The sequence below is a fragment of the Toxoplasma gondii genome, chromosome XI, assembly GCF_000006565.2.
Source record: "Toxoplasma gondii ME49 chromosome XI, whole genome shotgun sequence".
NCBI lineage: Eukaryota > Apicomplexa > Conoidasida > Eucoccidiorida > Sarcocystidae > Toxoplasma > Toxoplasma gondii.
Genome location: NC_031479.1, coordinates 3235561 through 3251870, shown reverse-complemented (window position 1 = coordinate 3251870; position 16310 = coordinate 3235561). Strand labels below are relative to the sequence as shown.

The following is a 16310-nucleotide window of genomic DNA, read 5'->3' as shown; positions in this document are numbered from 1 at the left end:
TACTGCTCCCTTGTAATAGAACCAGAGCAAACTATCGTTTCATGACGCACTTCACATCGTCTCGGCATTGCCTTCGATAAAAGATGGATACCTTTTTATGTCTACGTTTATTTTCCTGCTCCTCTCCCGCTTATCGTTAATTTACTTTCTAGGCGGGGAACGCATATTACGAGTTAGCGGCACTTGGCGTCTCCGTGCCTCGCTATTTGCATTATTTTCCCTTGCTGTGGGGAGATCGGCTTTAAGGAAATATTTTCGTAAATGATAGCATAACTTAGATCGGTTTCCGCCGCCAACTGCTCTGTAACTGCACCAGATTAACTGTCCCCAGTAGTTCATTCGTGCGTAGTTGGTTCCCTCAGAGAGGCCAAACCACTAGCCGGTACCTCTTGACGGAACAGAGTTGACTCCAAAACTTTACCATGGATACGTTTCAACGTCAATTTAGTACATGCCATGGTAGCGATGGTAATCTGCAAGTCCGTCCATGGAAATCAGGAGTTAGTCACTTGGCAGTATCAACTGCGTAATGTGAACTAAAAAAATGTCGTTTCATACTGTGAAAGTTGAGTCTCGTCTTTATCGTTTTTGCATCGGGCATCAGAACCTGACTGTAACCACAGATGCCTAAACAATCATGTAGAACTGCAGGACGGACTCTCGTGTGGGATCTATGCCGTTTCTGGAAACGGATTTCCACTGCGTACAGCAAACGAGCTGTTGCGCGTCACTCCGATTCCAGCGTGTCATTATTGGCTCTATCTGCGAATCCAGTTAGGTGCCACATATAACCCTGGAAACTCGCTGAGTCTCTTCGAATTCTCCCCATATTTTTTCCATATTCACAGCTGCTGACACTTTTTACAGTGCTGACCGCAAAGTGCACACCGTGTGATTTCCTGGCGACAAGAGCAAAAGCAGGCGCCTTCATTTCCTAAGAGACGGACTTCATTTTGTGCGTACGGCATCAACATGCTGTCTTTAGCTATTTTAGACATCGATAAGTCCTCAGTTCCTGGCCTTTCGCCTTGACTACGACGAAGTCGTCACCAAAACCCGCCCGCCGCGATTTAGGGGTGCGACGGTAAGGCGACGCTGTGAACTGTGTGTCCGTTTTTGAGGCGTGTCTTACTTCCACAAAGACAAAGAACTTTGAGATTTGTGATGAAAACCACGTTTCTTCTCTAGTTACACGATGCTAAGATCGTGCGTTTGTTTCCACCCGTGCTAATAAACAGCCAGGCTCATCCAAGGGTCTAGCCTGCATACTGCCTACACGTTGACAGTCCATTTCTCCCTCAGGCAGAGGACCTTGTCTTAATTTGCACATTCATTGAGGAACGCAGGATCATTTCAACCACCTTCTTTATTTCATTGTGGTGATTCTTCACACCCTTGTGGGACCTTGCTGTATGCCCTTCGTACGCGGTCTACCTGCAGAGTTACTGGACCCGTGCGCGTAGCAGATACGCAAGACGATGAGTGATAACAGTAATCCACAGACTGCGCGTGGATCAAAACCGCTGTCGGTTAACGTTAATGTCGTCCGGAACTGAAAGCCAACGCTTTTAGTTGTCCTGAGCACTCCAGTAGACGCCGAGCACCGTCGCATGTAGCTCCGGTGTGGTGTGTGTTATTGCCGTCAGCGTGAGCTGGATCGAGCTTGCCGGTCCCCCTAACATACCCGCAGAATCTCGAACTTTGGAAGCTGCGGGACTAAAATCGCATATTTACTTCGCACAGTTCTGATCTCCACACTTATTTTCGCTCTCAACACTCAAAGAACTGGCCAAAGTCTCCGTCACGAGGCGGCAAAACTCCTCACATGCCTCTCGATTGCACGCAGTTGCGGCGGGATTCGCGGCGGTTTGCCAAGGGTCCCGGTTCTTCTTCGAATGCGGAGGATGATTTTGAGGCTGCGACTTTTGTTTCTGGGACACGAGTCGTCGAAAGGACTGAACCGAGAGATCTTCAGCGAAATCATTCCCTCTGTTTTCGTTCGAACACTCTTTGTTTACGGCACATCGTGGTGGCGAGTCTCGAGCCACTGTCGTCGCTGCGTTTTCTGAGTCCGTTACGACATCGAGCTTCGTCGTCGGTCATTTCGCGCCCGGCCTCGCAACCAGATGACCAAAGAGCCGCCGAGCGGACCGGGCAACCTCCTTTCCTTCTGCTCCCGAAACTTGACTCCTGTAGCTCCGTTCTTCCCAGGGGTTCTCCCGATCCTCATTTGCTGCCCTTTTTCGTCTCCCGTCGCTAGACTTGGTGTGTTGAGCCCGCAGCATCCCTTCGCCGCAGTTTTCTTCTTTTCCGCAACTGAGTTCTCGTGAAAGAGTCACTCAAACGAAGGCACCACGCATTCCCCTTTCTTGCCAGCGCTCATTCTAACACAACGCGCTTCCGGGGATCTCCAAACCAGACTTACTTGTCTACGGAGCGAACCCAGCGCCTTACTCTCAGGGTTGTTTAAACATTCTTTCTTTTCGCCTTTTCTCGGCGTACCTCAGCGCTGAATACATCATTTGAGTCCTATTACACCGTCCTCTGTTCGTGACACAAACATGGGGTGCACGCAATCGACAGCTAACGAGACCACGAAAAAGCCAGCTCAGTCTGCACCGAGTGGACTGTCTCAGCAGTCGCAGCAGCCAGCAGAACACGCAGTGTCGCTTAGAGTTGCCGGGACTGGGGGGCATTCCCCGACAGAAAATACCGAAAGGCAATGCAGTCCGACCGCCTCCGTACCCAGTGGCCCCGATGGGGGAAACGGGAGCGCAGCGGTAGAAAGTGAGACGCCTCCAGACGTTTGCCTTCCCGACAGTGACGCTGTAGGAAGCACCTATGTTCCACCACCTGGAGGCAGACAGGGACACTCTATGGCTGCCGGACCGCCCACGAACCTCGCCGAAATTCCGGGAGAACCCGCCGGAAGCGGCAGAGTTGCCAGACCTCCTGTGACACTTGCCTCCGGAGCTGTCTATGAAGGCCAGTGGAAGGTACGACCGGTCTGAAGTCGTCATGCCTTGTGTGTGAACCAAGTATTTTACTTACAGTGCCGGGGATCGAGTGAACTCGCTGTGTATCTGGAGTCAGGCGAGTGGGTGGACGCACCAAAGAGGGGAACTTGACTTTATGGCAAACGAAATAGAGGGGGAAGGAGGGCGAATTGAACACGGGAGTGTGGAACAATCGGAAAGTCGACGAAGAGCGCTCTTGTGCGATGGATCGTCCACGTTTGCGGTTCTCTTTCAAAACCTGTGAATGAAGTGGTGCCGACGGAGACACGGAAACGGGCACAAGACGAGGCGGAGAGGACAAGAAACATGCGCTGAGAGGGAAGAAAGACAAAGTGCGAGGAAGAGGCAAACAGTGGGACCGCTGGATACAAAGGAGACGCTATGGTGTCGTTTCGACTGACTGACAAGATTCGCCGATCTAAAGAGGACAGGGAGTGAATGTCGGAAGTAGCCAAAAGACGAAGAGAGACACAGAACACAAGACAACAGAGGAAACGTATTGGAGGGAAAAAAGAACAAAGAGAAACATTCGACAATCCGGATGCGATCCAACACGCGCATGTATGCAGCAATACAATTATTCCATATATATATATATATATATATATGTGCAGGTAGGCTTGTGGGTCTTTAAACATGGATATGTGGATGTCGTTTATGTATCAGGACCCTCTTCGCGACGGAGAGGGAAAACTGAGTTGGCCTGATGGGCAGACGTACGAGGGTTCTTTCAAAAAAGATGAGTGTCATGGAGAAGGTACCTGGAGTGACAGTAAAGGAAACGTCTTCGAGGGTCAATGGCAGCACAACAGGATCAACGGAACCGGAAAATTTACTCATTCTGATGGCTCTGTGTGAGTAGAAAAAGACACGAGCTCTTGTTCTTGATTCGGAAACAAGGTCGCGTTGTTAGGCTCATGTTTTACAACAGAGAACCCAGACGGGTCTATTTGCATCGTCGGTTTCTTCACATTCTACAGAGCTTTGCCTGTTGTGCCAATCGTAGACTTTTCTAAACGCCTATATTTCGTTGCGTCACCTTCGCTGAATCCATTCGGGCGGACAGAGCTTCAGATAATGTTTTCTACGTGGTGGATGCTGTATGCTCTCGCCAGCGTCGGGAGGGGAGTGGATGTGCTGCTACGAGGAAAGTGCCACCTAACGCCCCTCCAGTAGTCGAAAATAAAAAAGATGGTAAATTGACCCTTCTGGCACTTTGGGCTTCGCACTGTGTCCCCTGTTGCGTTGTTCCTGTCTCTGCGTTTAGGTACGAAGGCCAGTGGAAGGATGATGTGAAGCACGGAAAGGGAAAGGAGACCTGGGGAGACGGCACCGTCTACGAGGGCGAGTTCGTGTAAGTCCATGACAGTCTTCAGTGGCTTTTGATTCGTGAAAATGCGCCGCCCTTTCCCTCACGGCTGCGAACTCGAGTCCGTCATCTGTCTACCTGATCGGTTGTGCTCTTCCGACGCAGGGCAGCGCTGGACCGCGAGACTGTTCCTAGTTACCTCTCGTGGAACACACCTAGACAGAATAGACGATATTTTTCGGTATTCTTCATCTCCGCTGCGAGTGTAGCTCGGGCATTGTTAGCGGTCCTGACATTCACGGGAAAAGACAAAGACAAACATACTCACTGTACGCAAGAGAGCGAGCACTGTCTTTTACAGGTGATTAACTCGGGACGTTGTGTCCAGGCCTTCGGGGCTCGGCTGGTTGCACGCGCACCACCTGCCTTTTGAATGAAAACGCTTTTGTCAGTGATGTACCAACTGTATTGTGACTCATCTTCGTTTACTAGGGGGGTGACAGCGGGCGCTTCCTACGGTTTTTCCCGGCGTTTTCTGCGTTGTTGCACATTTTCAGAAAAGGCGACAAAAAGGGCAAAGGCTCCATCACCTTTCCAGATGGTTCCCACTACGTGGGTTCTTTTGACAAGGATTTCTTCGATGGTAGGTCCTCCTAACTTTATTTCAGGCTGACAAGAGGCACCTTTCTGCATTCATATAACTACAGTTTTGAGGATATGACACGAGTTTTCGGGGTCGAAGAGTTACGAAAAAGATCTCTGGGTCCTTTTACGGGCTGCGTGGGTGGTGTCCGTGAAAAACACAGGAAACTGAAAGTATTCAACAGCCTCCCGGTGCTGCGACAGAGATTATATTATCAGACGAAACGGACAATTGTCGATTTCGTTGATCCCCGTCCTTCGCTGGGCGGTTTTAGCTTCTGAGAGTAGGGGAAAACCCATACAAATATGGAAACAGCACCTACAGGAACGTGACTGATATGTGCACTCGTGTGCAATTACGAGGGTACTGGTCAAATCGTATCTGCGTGGACATTTTCTCTCGGAGTTAATACCAGTGTACTAGCACTCACGTCTTTCACCTACACCATAACCGACGTGGAATACAGTGACAGGTTTTCCGTTTCAGATGAGGCAGGGCTGTTTTGGGGTGGATGCGCAAGTTGTGAATTTTTTGCGCTGCGAGAAGGCTGATCCTCTGAGATAGCGATGAGCACAAGTTGGAAGGAACGTCAAATTCTACGGTGGTGTCTGTGGTGCCGACTGAAGTACAGTTTCTTTCTGCACACGACATGCTTATCTCTGCTTTTTCTAGGGAAAGGCACGTACACATGGCCCAACGGTCGGACCTACGAAGGAGCGTGGAAAGACGGATACATGCACGGTCAGGGCGTGTACAAATGGCCACAAGGGCAATTTCTAAAGTACGAAGGGCCGTACGAGCAGAGCATGAAGAGCGGCGCGGGTAAATTGTTTTTGCGTGATGGGCGCATTTACGTCGCGAACTTCGCGAGGGGCAAAATGGATGGCGAGGTCGTCGAAATTTCGCCCAGTGGAAAGAAACGCAAGGGAATCTGGAAGGACGGCAAACACGTGAAGTGGACTGAGCAAGGAAAAGCTCCCCTCTTCGTCGGGGAAGAAGCGGCAGACACCGCAACTGCTGCCGACTACGAGACTAGTGCGTACTCTAACCCCAACAAATACCACCAACTTTACCAGGTACGCATGCAGGAAATTCCGAGAAACCGCGTGTTTGTCGTATGGAACAAGTGTATGAGAGCAGGCCACGATCGTCCACACGACTACGTCGCTGCTTTGTCAGTGCCCATGCGTACCCCTGCATCCCCGATCGGTGTAGAACTCCGTGAGACCCCAACAACACGTATAGGACACACATCCACACACTCTCAGATTCGCGGGACTTGTTTCCGCTATATATATTAGGGGGTCTTTGACGGAGCGGTTGCACGTCTGTTTTTGCAAAAACCCTTCTGCGCGAAGACAGTCCTTACCGCCGTCGTCATACTGGCTTTCTGTGTGGATTATACGACCTCGTGTTTATTCCCCTTCTCTCTGGCTTGTGTGACTTCACTTCAGGGCAAGAAGAAACAACACATGAAGATCGAAGGGGGCGTTTTGCACGGCAAGGCGGGGGCGGCTCCGGAGTTTCACGCTTCTCCGCAATAGACACATGAAATGAAACGGTATAAGCTGAAGTTCACCAGCTTGTTTTTGTCCTCTTTTTCCTTTGAGTTGTCGCAGCTTATCTGGAAACCCAAGATAGTTTATCAGCATTTGCCGCACACGTGAATTTATCATGCTTGCGCGCCATGGCATCAGTTGCACGAAACCTGAAGGATGTAGACGGCTCGATTAGATCTCCGGCTGGCCCCATACCCGGAGGGCAGACTCTCCGCGTTGCAATTTGAGTTCAGAACTGCCTTTTTTCCGTGAATGTCATCGCGTCGTTCGCTTCAGAAACGGCGCTTTGTGGCTGTGGAACTAAACTCTCACACGCTGCGGATTTTAAATGGGTCTGCCGAGGAGTCTGGCGCCGTCACATTGCTGCCTTCGCGAGGAAAACGAAAGAATCTTCACAGTCTGAGCGCACGCAGACATGCCTCTTTTCCTGAGCTATATGCAGTAGTGACAGGGAGCCGTTCTTTCCGATTGTACACAAGCGTACAGCTTCCTTTGCCAGCGTGCCACCAACGTCGCCGCAAAAACCATGAGGTTCCCGCTGTTTTGCGAGAAGACCACAGCGTTCCTTTTCAATGGTGAAGCGACAAGCATGGGGAAGACCGTTCTCCCACGACAGTAGCTAGGAGTCCCTAGGGCCGGAGGAGGATGAAGCCTCGCATGTGCTCCCGGTGTTCCTCTAAAGTGGACAGAGAAAGTGGAAACAATGTGTCCGATAGGAACCGTACTCTGATGTCGTGAAACCGCGTTGAACCATCTAGTAAAGGGGCGTGGCCACACAAGGAAAAACCGCAGTGTAGAAGGAAACAGAACATCACTATCACCCCCAGCTATCTGAGCTTACGCACTCCAGTGGTCTGGTGATCGACGGCTACGAAGGCCGCCTTTTGTCTTCTTAAAAACTAAGCGCATGCAAAACACATCTCCGACTGCCCCCAAGCGTGTCTCGCTGCCAGTCTCTAGTTTCTAAAAGCGAATCGAGGCAAAAAAAGAGGATACGGACCACAATGGCTGTTTCCCTCCTAAATCTGCAACCGGAACTACATGATCGTCCACCGGCTTTGTTTTCTTTGTTTTCGCTTCTCAAAACCGTCTATGGAGTGGACATCTCGCCCACGCTCTCCGTGCCAGACAACGGAGAAATAGAAGCTGTCAGTGAAGGGTGTATGTGGTTGTATCCGGCACGCGACAATACTACGACAGGGAAAACGGAACGGCCGAAGTTGCCTTTGTTTGTGCTCTTCAGTTTGACCTTTTCCAGTAAGTTTTCGTTCGACTACTTTGTGAATGGATCATTCAACTGCTTACTTTAATGGCCTTCACCGCATAAAGTCACCGTGGGAATTCTATGGTTGATACATGCGCACATGCCCCGTCCTCTGCAAGGGCAGTGGCTACAAACACGAACACCGACACCGTGGTGAACAGACGATATCCTGTTTGACGAGCCCCTAGTGCTATGGTCTTTACTTCTTTCTGCTTCTCCCGTTGGGTGTACCTTTCTCTCGCTCCCGTGCTTTAATGCTGCCTGTTTCCCCCGTTATTTATCGCTTGCTGACTCTCTCCTTCTCTATGGCTTTCTGTTTCTTGGAAAACAACAAAGCTCATCAGCGTCTCTCTAGACTCCATATGGCCATCTTCCCGTCGTCATCGACCGACGCCAGCAGAGCTGCGGTCTTGTGCGCGTTCGCGTTCCCGAGGAGCACTGAAGCCACAGAAGGAAAATAACCAAAACGGATGCAAATGCATGTGACGGATTCTGAGAAAGGAAGGAAGGGGGGGAAGAAAGCCACAAATCGCCCCGAACGTTTCTCTGAGGAGGTCCTCACACAGAGCTCAGACGGCCGTTGGTCACTGCATCACGCCTGGACTCAAACCGGCGGTTTGGCATCCCGTTTCAGCATTTTATATTTCCTTTGCATGCAGGTATTTCTCTGTCCGTCGCTAGCATCTCCGTTTCCTTGTGTGGCTGCCATGTTGTGCATGTGCGCTCCCTGACATGCTTGCTCTTAAAAAAATTGGAAACGACTTCAAAGAGACAAAAGCAACAGGAGATTACCTTCGGATCGACGACTGCATGCAGGAGTCACAGGATTCCAAACAGCGCAATTGATATCGCTGTAGTGCGCGTCAGGCTGAGACAGAGAGAAGCAAAGACAGCCACAACATTCGGTTTTCTTCTCCTTTTACGCTGTCACACCTGGTGTCGGGAGAAATACAGAGGCAGCACCCAAGAACGCTCAAACTCGCTTAAAAAGCATTTCCAAGAGAAGATCTGGTGCAGTTACTAACAGTAAACGCTTGATGGCACCAAGTGGTTTCTCCACTATTCTCTCAACAGTCGATCCAGCGGTTACTGACCGGGGTCTACACATGTCCACTGGCTGGTCTCCAAAAGATATCTACAGTTTCGATATATCCACATGCCCACACAAATAGATATATGTATGACGTATACAAAAGAGTAGATTACGCTGCATCTCTCTTTTACTCCTCGCGATACATCTTCGTCACGTTGTGCCGCTGCTGTTACCACTCCCCCCCACCTAGCGCACTGATCTATGAAGCGCAACCAAAAGACAGTTGTAGACAAAAATCCAACATAATGCTGGCAATCCTAAACATATATATATATATATATATATATATATATCTTTCACAGCATCGCTTTGAATGGGACACAGAGGGGCAGCAACCTACCTTGGAAAGAAGCAACCCCCAGGAACGGGCGCCTTCCTCGTCTTCTTCGGCGGAGAAGAATCGCAGAGCATTGTCTCCACATGCCTGGATGGAGACCGAGAGAAAATGACAGGTCGAGAGTGAGAACGAGAGTGGAAAACAACACACAGAAAAAGGGTGCATCCGAAAAACAGAAGCAGTCGGACGCAGAGACAGGGAAGGAGTGCAAGGGAGTTACCGGACAACAGAAAACTCACCGACCTTCGAGGAGAAGGCCACCAGGGACTCGAAGCAAGACGATACACATAAGAGACGCAGAGAGCCGCTTCACTCGACACACACCTATCTCTATACAGACATATTCCTGCATGCACCATTCCGTCCCCCACACATCTGTGCATACATAAATAAACGTATATATATATATATATATATATATACATACATATACATATGTACACACATGTATGTGCATATATGTATGCATATGTTCAGGCGTAGAGAGGTGTTTAAATCGTCGGTGAGATGGAAGCCCAGAGTGCGGAAGAAGAAGGAATCACTTGGCGGCAAAGAAGCCGAAGGAGATGGAAAGAAAGACAATTTGCATGCAGTGTTCTAGACTTTAATGTATGCCTGTATAAAGCCGATCTAGCTCTCGAGTCGCCCTTACCGTAACGATGATATCGAGTGTCGCATGCCAGTCAACAAAGTAGACGGGTCTCGTGTGGATGTCCGACAAGAGCGCAGCTTCAGGTCTCCATTTATCTGGTTGTTGTTGTCGTATTTCTTCTTTGTCGTTTCGCTCCTTGTCAGATTCCGATTCACTCAAATCAGTCCCCTCTTCTCCCTCCCCTCCTCTGCTGTCAACGAAACCACTCTTCTCCGCTTCTTCTCTGCGCGCTGCTTGTGGGGTTCTTTCCTCTTTCTCGGAAGCCCCAAAGGACTCAGCTTCACGGCTTTCAGATTGCCTCTCATCTCGTTTTCCTTCCCTCTCGCGTCGACATCGATCGTTGCTTCGTCTTTCTGCTGCGTCTCCGCGGACCTCTCCGGAGCCTTGGGCTCGGCCCCTGTCCGCGGTCTCTGCGTGGGTGTCTCCGATGTCTCCGTTGTCTCCATGTGTCTCTTCCGGCCCTGTTTCCGTGTCTGCTGGACCCGCTGGACTAGGCGAGACAACCACATCGCCGAGGGTCGCCCCGCGAAAGATACTCGTGACATACCATGGAGGCAAAATCCTTGAGGAGAGCACACTTCCCGAAGTCGCCGTGGTGCTCGTCGGAAAACTCGACGTCCAAGAAGCTTTGGACCCGCTCTCGAGTTCTTCTCCCTCTTCGCGTTTCTCCGCATGCGTTTCACCAAGCGGCAGCAGAGGTCCCCAAGCGGCCTGGTCCGTGAGCTCTTCAGAAAGCATCCGAGAACGGGGCGCCGAAGCAGACGCGAGCAACGAGCGAGGAGACGTAGCAGCAGAGCTACCTCCGGTTGCATGCGCGAGCTGCGGGTTGAGGCCTGAACAGGGAGCAGACGGCGAGAGAGACGCAAACCCCACAGCCGACTACGTCAGTTAGGTTGAGCTAGCGCAGGAGAACTTGAATCTGGGGAGAAACAGAGACCTTCCGCGCAAAACTCCAGTAATCCGAACGGAAGGATCGTAGCTACACCATGTCGACGTAAAAAGGGACACAAACGTGCCTTGGGAGTGTAGGAATCGATGATCAGAGAAATCGCGCAAGAGGGCAGAAACCACCTACAAGACGGGGAAGGAGGGAATGAAGTAAGGGAGAATCGGAAGAGAAGGAGAACGAGGAAGAAACGACGTAGACCTTGGAGAAGGGGATGCGTGTGTGGGGAGAGCAAAGGAGCAGCATACGCGTGAAATGTTGAGAAAAATCACCAAGGAAAACTCGCGGGAGAGCACACAGAGAGGCGACAAAGACATGGCAGAAAAGAGACAAAGAGGGCGCAGAGACGAGACAGAACGGATACCGGGACGACACAGAAACGAGACGAAAAACGCGAGTCTACAGAAACGAGACACTTACAAGTCCAGATTTTCAGATGGCGGTCGTCGGAGCAGGTGGCGAGGCGACTGCCGAGGCGGTCGAACGCGAGCGACAACACCGTTGAGCTGTGAGCCTTCACGACTTGCAGGAGGCCCCTGGAAGAAGGATGCAGCGGGAAACGTGCAGAGAAATAAGAGGCCATGTGCACTTATCTTCTGTAGTAAAGACATGTTCCGGACCACTATAAGCAGGCGCTTTATCATTCCAGGTTCTTGCCTTGATCAGGTACTTACTATGTTATTTCTGCGTAGTGCTTTGTCGATGCAAATGTTGATGGTGCGTGACAGCGTGAAAGGAAACAGTGACAAGCGCGTCGCGCCGTGAAACGCACAAAAACAATTATCAAGAACTCGGCGGGCGGAGAACCCCCCAGGAAGAGAGACGCAGACCAGAGAGATGAAGCGAGATGGTATAAAGAGCGCGAGGAGCGCCAAGAGCCGCTACTAAGAGCATTAATTCATATACATCTGATAGAGACATCTAGCGGCTGTTACGAACATGGGGGAGTAGAAAACAGCTTTCAGCGCGGCATCTGTAGTTGCAGGGTTGTTCGAACCATTTGAATGTGAGTATGTGAGCAAGGATGAGAGAGACAGAGCACGACCCGTGGAAGGGATCGAGAAAGATGAGAGGCGAAATAGAGAGAGAGGAGCACATGACGCTAGATGAACGGGCAAACAAGAAAACAGGAGGCAGACACAGAAACAGGAGGCAGACGAAAAGAGAGAAACGGATTGGGTGTCTTGCCAGGAAAGACTCCAAATTCCCCTAAGATGCTTTGAAAAAAAAAATTCTTGCGGCCCTGGCGGGAACCTTACCACTCAGCGCCAGCTCCACCTTGGAGACCCCAGACGCGAAAGGTATCGTCGTAGGAAGCAGAAATGCAAAGATCTTCTCGCGGATGCCACCTCACGGCTTTCACGTCTGAACACGCTCACATGGTAAAAGGGAGAAACTGTGGAATGTCGAAGGCAACCTTTACGAATCATCAGAAAGAAAAGCGAGAAGAAGGAAACGAACAGACAGACGAAACGCTTGTGCCACACACAGAGCAAGTCCCCAGGCTGACGTTCACAGCGGAAAAGGCGAAAGCGAGACAGAATAGTTGCAGAAGCGTTTTTGCGTACAGCGCGAATCGAGACACGGTCTCACAGACACTCAGAGACTCGCCCGTGCATTCCTTGACTCATGCCTCGGAATGGTTGTTTACTGTCGTTTTTGTAACAACGCACTCTGTCTCGAAACGCCCACAAAAACGCTCCCATCCCCTAATCCTACCTCGGTGGCTGTGGCCTATAAACCTGTCATTCTACATACAGAAATATACATATATATATATACATATAAATGTGTTTGTATATATATACAAATATATATATATATATATATATATATATATGTAGATATATGCAGATATATGCAGATACATCTGGATATGTATGTGAATTCCTCTACATGGATAACTGTGTACGGAGGCTATGCGGCCAATGAGAGATCATCTGTCGGATATATTCAGAGAACCCAGACCTCAGTGGAGGCCGCATGTGTATCTCCAGCGTTGGTTTTCTCATGTGTCAGATCCCAACTACTCGCTTCGTCGTCACGTTGTTCACAGAGCCTCAACCCACATGAGCGCCGCATTCCTTCGCGTACCCTGGGCATGTCCACTGAGAACGGCAGCGACGAAGAAGCAACCGTCGTCTCCCATGTTGACGTCGAGCTCGTAGGGCGGCGGCCAGTCTCTGCGTCTTTCTTCGAGAAACAAATCGCGCTCGTTCTGCGCCGCATCCCAACGGCCATCTTCTTCAAGTGTTTCCGCGGGCCAACTGCTTCCGTCTGCAGCGTCTCCGAGAGACCGCTGGAGTCGCCGAGAGCCTCGCGTTCTCTGGCCTTGACGCAGCGAAGCCGCAAACGCCTCGACCTCTTCTCGGTCTTCCGCGCTGCTCTCGAAAATCCAGACCGTTTTATCTCGACTGCAAGTGGCAAGGTACCGCCCCGTTCGGCTCCACGCGACGCATTTGACCTGGCGAACGCGACAGCAGCAAAAAGCGAGAAGAAAAGCCGTGAACGTGCAGGCGGCAGTGGAGAACTGAAGACGAAAAAAACGCACACTGTGTTGGAAGGGGGAAGAAGAAGCAGAGGCCGGGAGGGAAAGAACGGCGGAGAGAGGACAGAGAACCGCTTGTTTGCCGCGATGAAAACGACAGGAACTCCGTGGTGCTTTCGACAGCGCGAGCGTCACAAAATGTCGAGTCTCACAGGGCAAGAGGCTACGCCTCCAACGCGTATCACATGAGCCACCGGGAACGGAAGAACCACTCAGAAGAAAACCAAACGCAGGGTCCTTCTGGTCTGCTCTGCGTTTCTGTTTTCGCTTTCTGTGTCTCGTCCTGTGTCTCGATCTCCTCTTTCTTCCCTCTTTCAGTTTGTTCGGCCTTCCGGTTCGCAGTCGCGAATGCGACTTCCGCCGTGAGAGAGACACACGCATGTCCTTTTGCGTCATACAAAGGGTCCGATGACGAGAGAAGACACTGGAGCTTCGTTTCGGCCTCTGCAACTCTAGACATCCGTCTCCCTACGAACCTTGCCTTTCGAACGCCCTCGTCAGCTCGCTTTCCTTTCTGTCTCTCCCGCGCCTTTTCTCCAGTGTCAACGCGTCTGTTCCACTCCCGGTTTACCTCGTGTTCAGGGCCTTCGAGGACTTGAACTTGCGTAAAGCGAGAAGGCGTTCGAGAGACGCCGGCTACATGGGAGCACCAAACGGAGACAGTTGCATCGAAAGAGGCTGCCGCGAGCCAGAAGCCGTCTGGGGAAAAGGAGACACTTCTGACTGTGCGTGTGTGGGTCGCCGACGCGTCAATCACGCTCTGAAGAGAGAACCGAAGTCGACAAAGAGGGTCAGAAAGCCACAGAGTACACCGGAGGAAGAGAGATGTCGAATAGACGTCTTTCGTCGGTTCAGGATTGAGGATAACGCTGCGCGCAAGTCGCCGCCGTGTATACTCCGGAGTATCCCACCGGTAGGCGTGTTTGCTTGGACGCTGTAGTCATTCGCAACGCCTGTTTAGAGTAAGCGTAGATTCCGTTCGTTCTCCAGGATAAGCTAGGAGCTAGTCTGTCGCCTCCGACGCATGATCCACATAAACTGACACTCCTGCAGCACTGTAGAAGAAGGTCACGCTCTGTACCCAGAGAGTCGCATTTTTCCATTGACTACACTGTGAACTGTTAAGAGCTCGAGAAAAACGCATGCGAGCGAGGGCAGAGCGTCGAGGGGGCACCGGCAGGGAGGAGGAACCAACAAAGCTTCTCCCGCGCTTCTTTCGACACCCCACCCTACCGCGGGCTTTCGTCATTGGTGCAACAACTTGTCCGTTTCGTGAGATGTGAAAGGCAGGGCGTTGTCCCAAGAAAAAAAAATCACTGTGAACAGTGTTCTGAATGCCTGTATGACGCCACAGGCAGCGCTCAGAGGCAAGAGTGGCGCGCATCACATGGAATCGGCGCTTCTCATCAATTCATATTGGGTCTAAACACCTGTCTAGGATGTTGCATTCAGGCCTTACAATCAGCGTCCACGAAGGATACTCGGATTTGCGCAGTCTCCCGTTCTCTCCAGGAGTCTTCTCTGCGCCACCGGAGCGCGACATGCGGTTTCCTCGCTCTCGCGTTCCTTGTGTTTCCCCTCGATTCTCCTTGTGTGGGCCATCCCCTTTCGTCGGATTTCCACCGTCTGTAGGGTGTTCCTCTCGCCGTTCTCGGGGTGCCTGGTCTCTGTCTGGGCCTCCTTTTACATGATTTTCTGGCTGCCTGGCTGCGTTGCCTTCTGGGTTGTTTGTCGGAGCTGAAGAGGCGGTTCCGCGAGGAGCGGCGTCGGCCAACTCTGCTCTGCCCCCCGCCAGGCTTCCGCCGGCATCGGGCGCCGCAGAGAGCTGGTCTGGAGCCCAAAGACAAATGCGCCTGTCGGAGCCGCAAGTGGCGAGGAGACCCCCGTCCGGGCGCCAGGCCGCGCCCCAGGCGCAGCCTACGTGCGCCCGAAAGCGAGCAACGCGGCGGAGACGCCAAGTGGTAGGCATGTGGAGGCGAACAGCGTTTTGGAAGTCCAGAGAAGAGTCCTGTGTCTCTCACGCGGTCCGTGGAAGTCTGTTCATGCATTCACGACTTCAACGGGGAACTGGGCCAGGACAGGTTCTCAAGCCGCAGAGGTGACGGGAGATGGGAGAATCGGAGACGAAGAGAAAGAACGGCGGACCCTAGCGCGATAGAAACCACTTGAACAAGAAGAGAAGGAAAGAGAGACGACGGGCAAGAGATCGGTGTGTCGAAAAAAGGCCGAAGTGATTCAAAGTTCTTTTACACTCGGTACAGAAGGACCAGATGACAGAGGGAGACTCGCGGGGGAAGAGCAGCTTCGCCAGGAGGTTTGAAAAGGAGTAAGAGTGGCAAAAAAGAGCAAGAAAGAGAGTTAGGAGTTGACGAAGGAGAAAAAAATAAAGAAAAGAGCACACTCTGAAGCGTTGCCGTGTCTCGTCTCTCCATGCGATGTCACTCGGGCCTCGCCCTCTGCCGAAGAAATTGGAGGGACAGAAAAGACAGACGGGGACGGAGGAAAAACAGGCAAGAAAATCTGTTCTGAAGGGGCAGACGAAAGGGAGACAAAGGCGTGAAACACTTCGAAAAAAACGTTTTCCGTCGATTTTTGCTGCATGCGACTTTTCCCTTCCTGCTTTGACTCCGGTTTCTCGCTTGAACGAACTCTACACGGACACAAAAGACATCTCCTTCCACGCAAATGGAGAAGGAGAAGCCAGCAAAAAAACGCGAGAAAAAGTCGACTTTCGCTCCTCTCAGGGGCAACCAAGCCATCCGTTTTCGCGCTCTTGCTCAAGCCCGTGCCGCTGCTCTGGACTAGCAGGTTTTCCTGGATTTAACGGAAGGGCAAAGAAATGAGGAGGGGAATTGGAAAGTTTGAGGAAGAGAGTATCACCTCGAAGTCAACTCACTAAACATTCTTTGTCTGTTTTCCATCCGCGCTTTCAACTCGAAACT

At 51.3% G+C, this 16310-nt stretch overlaps 2 protein-coding genes across 2 annotated transcripts; one reads left to right on the top strand and one right to left on the bottom strand.

Annotated features, from left to right (window-relative positions):
• Nucleotides 1-1713: 1713 nt before the first annotated feature.
• Nucleotides 1714-6959, top strand: TGME49_313290 (MORN repeat-containing protein). Its single transcript, XM_002364499.1, has 7 exons — nt 1714-2996; nt 3684-3871; nt 4285-4371; nt 4884-4969; nt 5642-6045; nt 6424-6530; nt 6805-6959. The coding sequence occupies exons 1-6, from the start codon at nt 2562-2564 to the stop codon at nt 6511-6513; spliced, it is 1290 nt and encodes a 429-aa protein (XP_002364540.1). The 5' UTR covers nt 1714-2561; the 3' UTR covers nt 6514-6530; nt 6805-6959.
• A 750-nt stretch (nt 6960-7709) lies between these two features.
• TGME49_313280 (WD domain, G-beta repeat-containing protein) lies at nt 7710-16223 on the bottom strand. Its single transcript, XM_002364498.2, has 9 exons — nt 14828-16223; nt 13940-14128; nt 12915-13284; nt 12080-12185; nt 11241-11356; nt 9875-10707; nt 9226-9309; nt 8585-8660; nt 7710-8230 (listed from the first exon to the last, which is right to left on the bottom strand). The coding sequence occupies exons 1-9, from the start codon at nt 15335-15337 to the stop codon at nt 8133-8135; spliced, it is 2382 nt and encodes a 793-aa protein (XP_002364539.1). The 5' UTR covers nt 15338-16223; the 3' UTR covers nt 7710-8132.
• Between the last annotated feature and the right edge of the window lie 87 nt (nt 16224-16310).

What these genes read in the sequence shown, in the direction of transcription:
- TGME49_313280 (XM_002364498.2), bottom strand. Translation starts at nt 15,337, where the DNA reads ATGCCTACCACTTGGCGTCTCCGCCGCGTTGCTCGCTTTCGGGCGCAC. An exon ending in TCGAAGGCCCTGAACACGAG is followed by an intron (nt 13,285 to 13,939) that starts GTAAACCGGGAG and finishes CGCGTTCGCCAG; the next exon opens with GTCAAATGCGTCGCGTGGAG. An exon ending in GGTGGAGCTGGCGCTGAGTG is followed by an intron (nt 11,357 to 12,079) that starts GTAAGGTTCCCG and finishes TCCTTCTTCCAG; the next exon opens with GGGCCTCCTGCAAGTCGTGA.
- TGME49_313290 (XM_002364499.1), top strand. Translation starts at nt 2,562, where the DNA reads ATGGGGTGCACGCAATCGACAGCTAACGAGACCACGAAAAAGCCAGCT. An exon ending in ACTCATTCTGATGGCTCTGT is followed by an intron (nt 3,872 to 4,284) that starts GTGAGTAGAAAA and finishes CTCTGCGTTTAG; the next exon opens with GTACGAAGGCCAGTGGAAGG. An exon ending in TGACAAGGATTTCTTCGATG is followed by an intron (nt 4,970 to 5,641) that starts GTAGGTCCTCCT and finishes TGCTTTTTCTAG; the next exon opens with GGAAAGGCACGTACACATGG.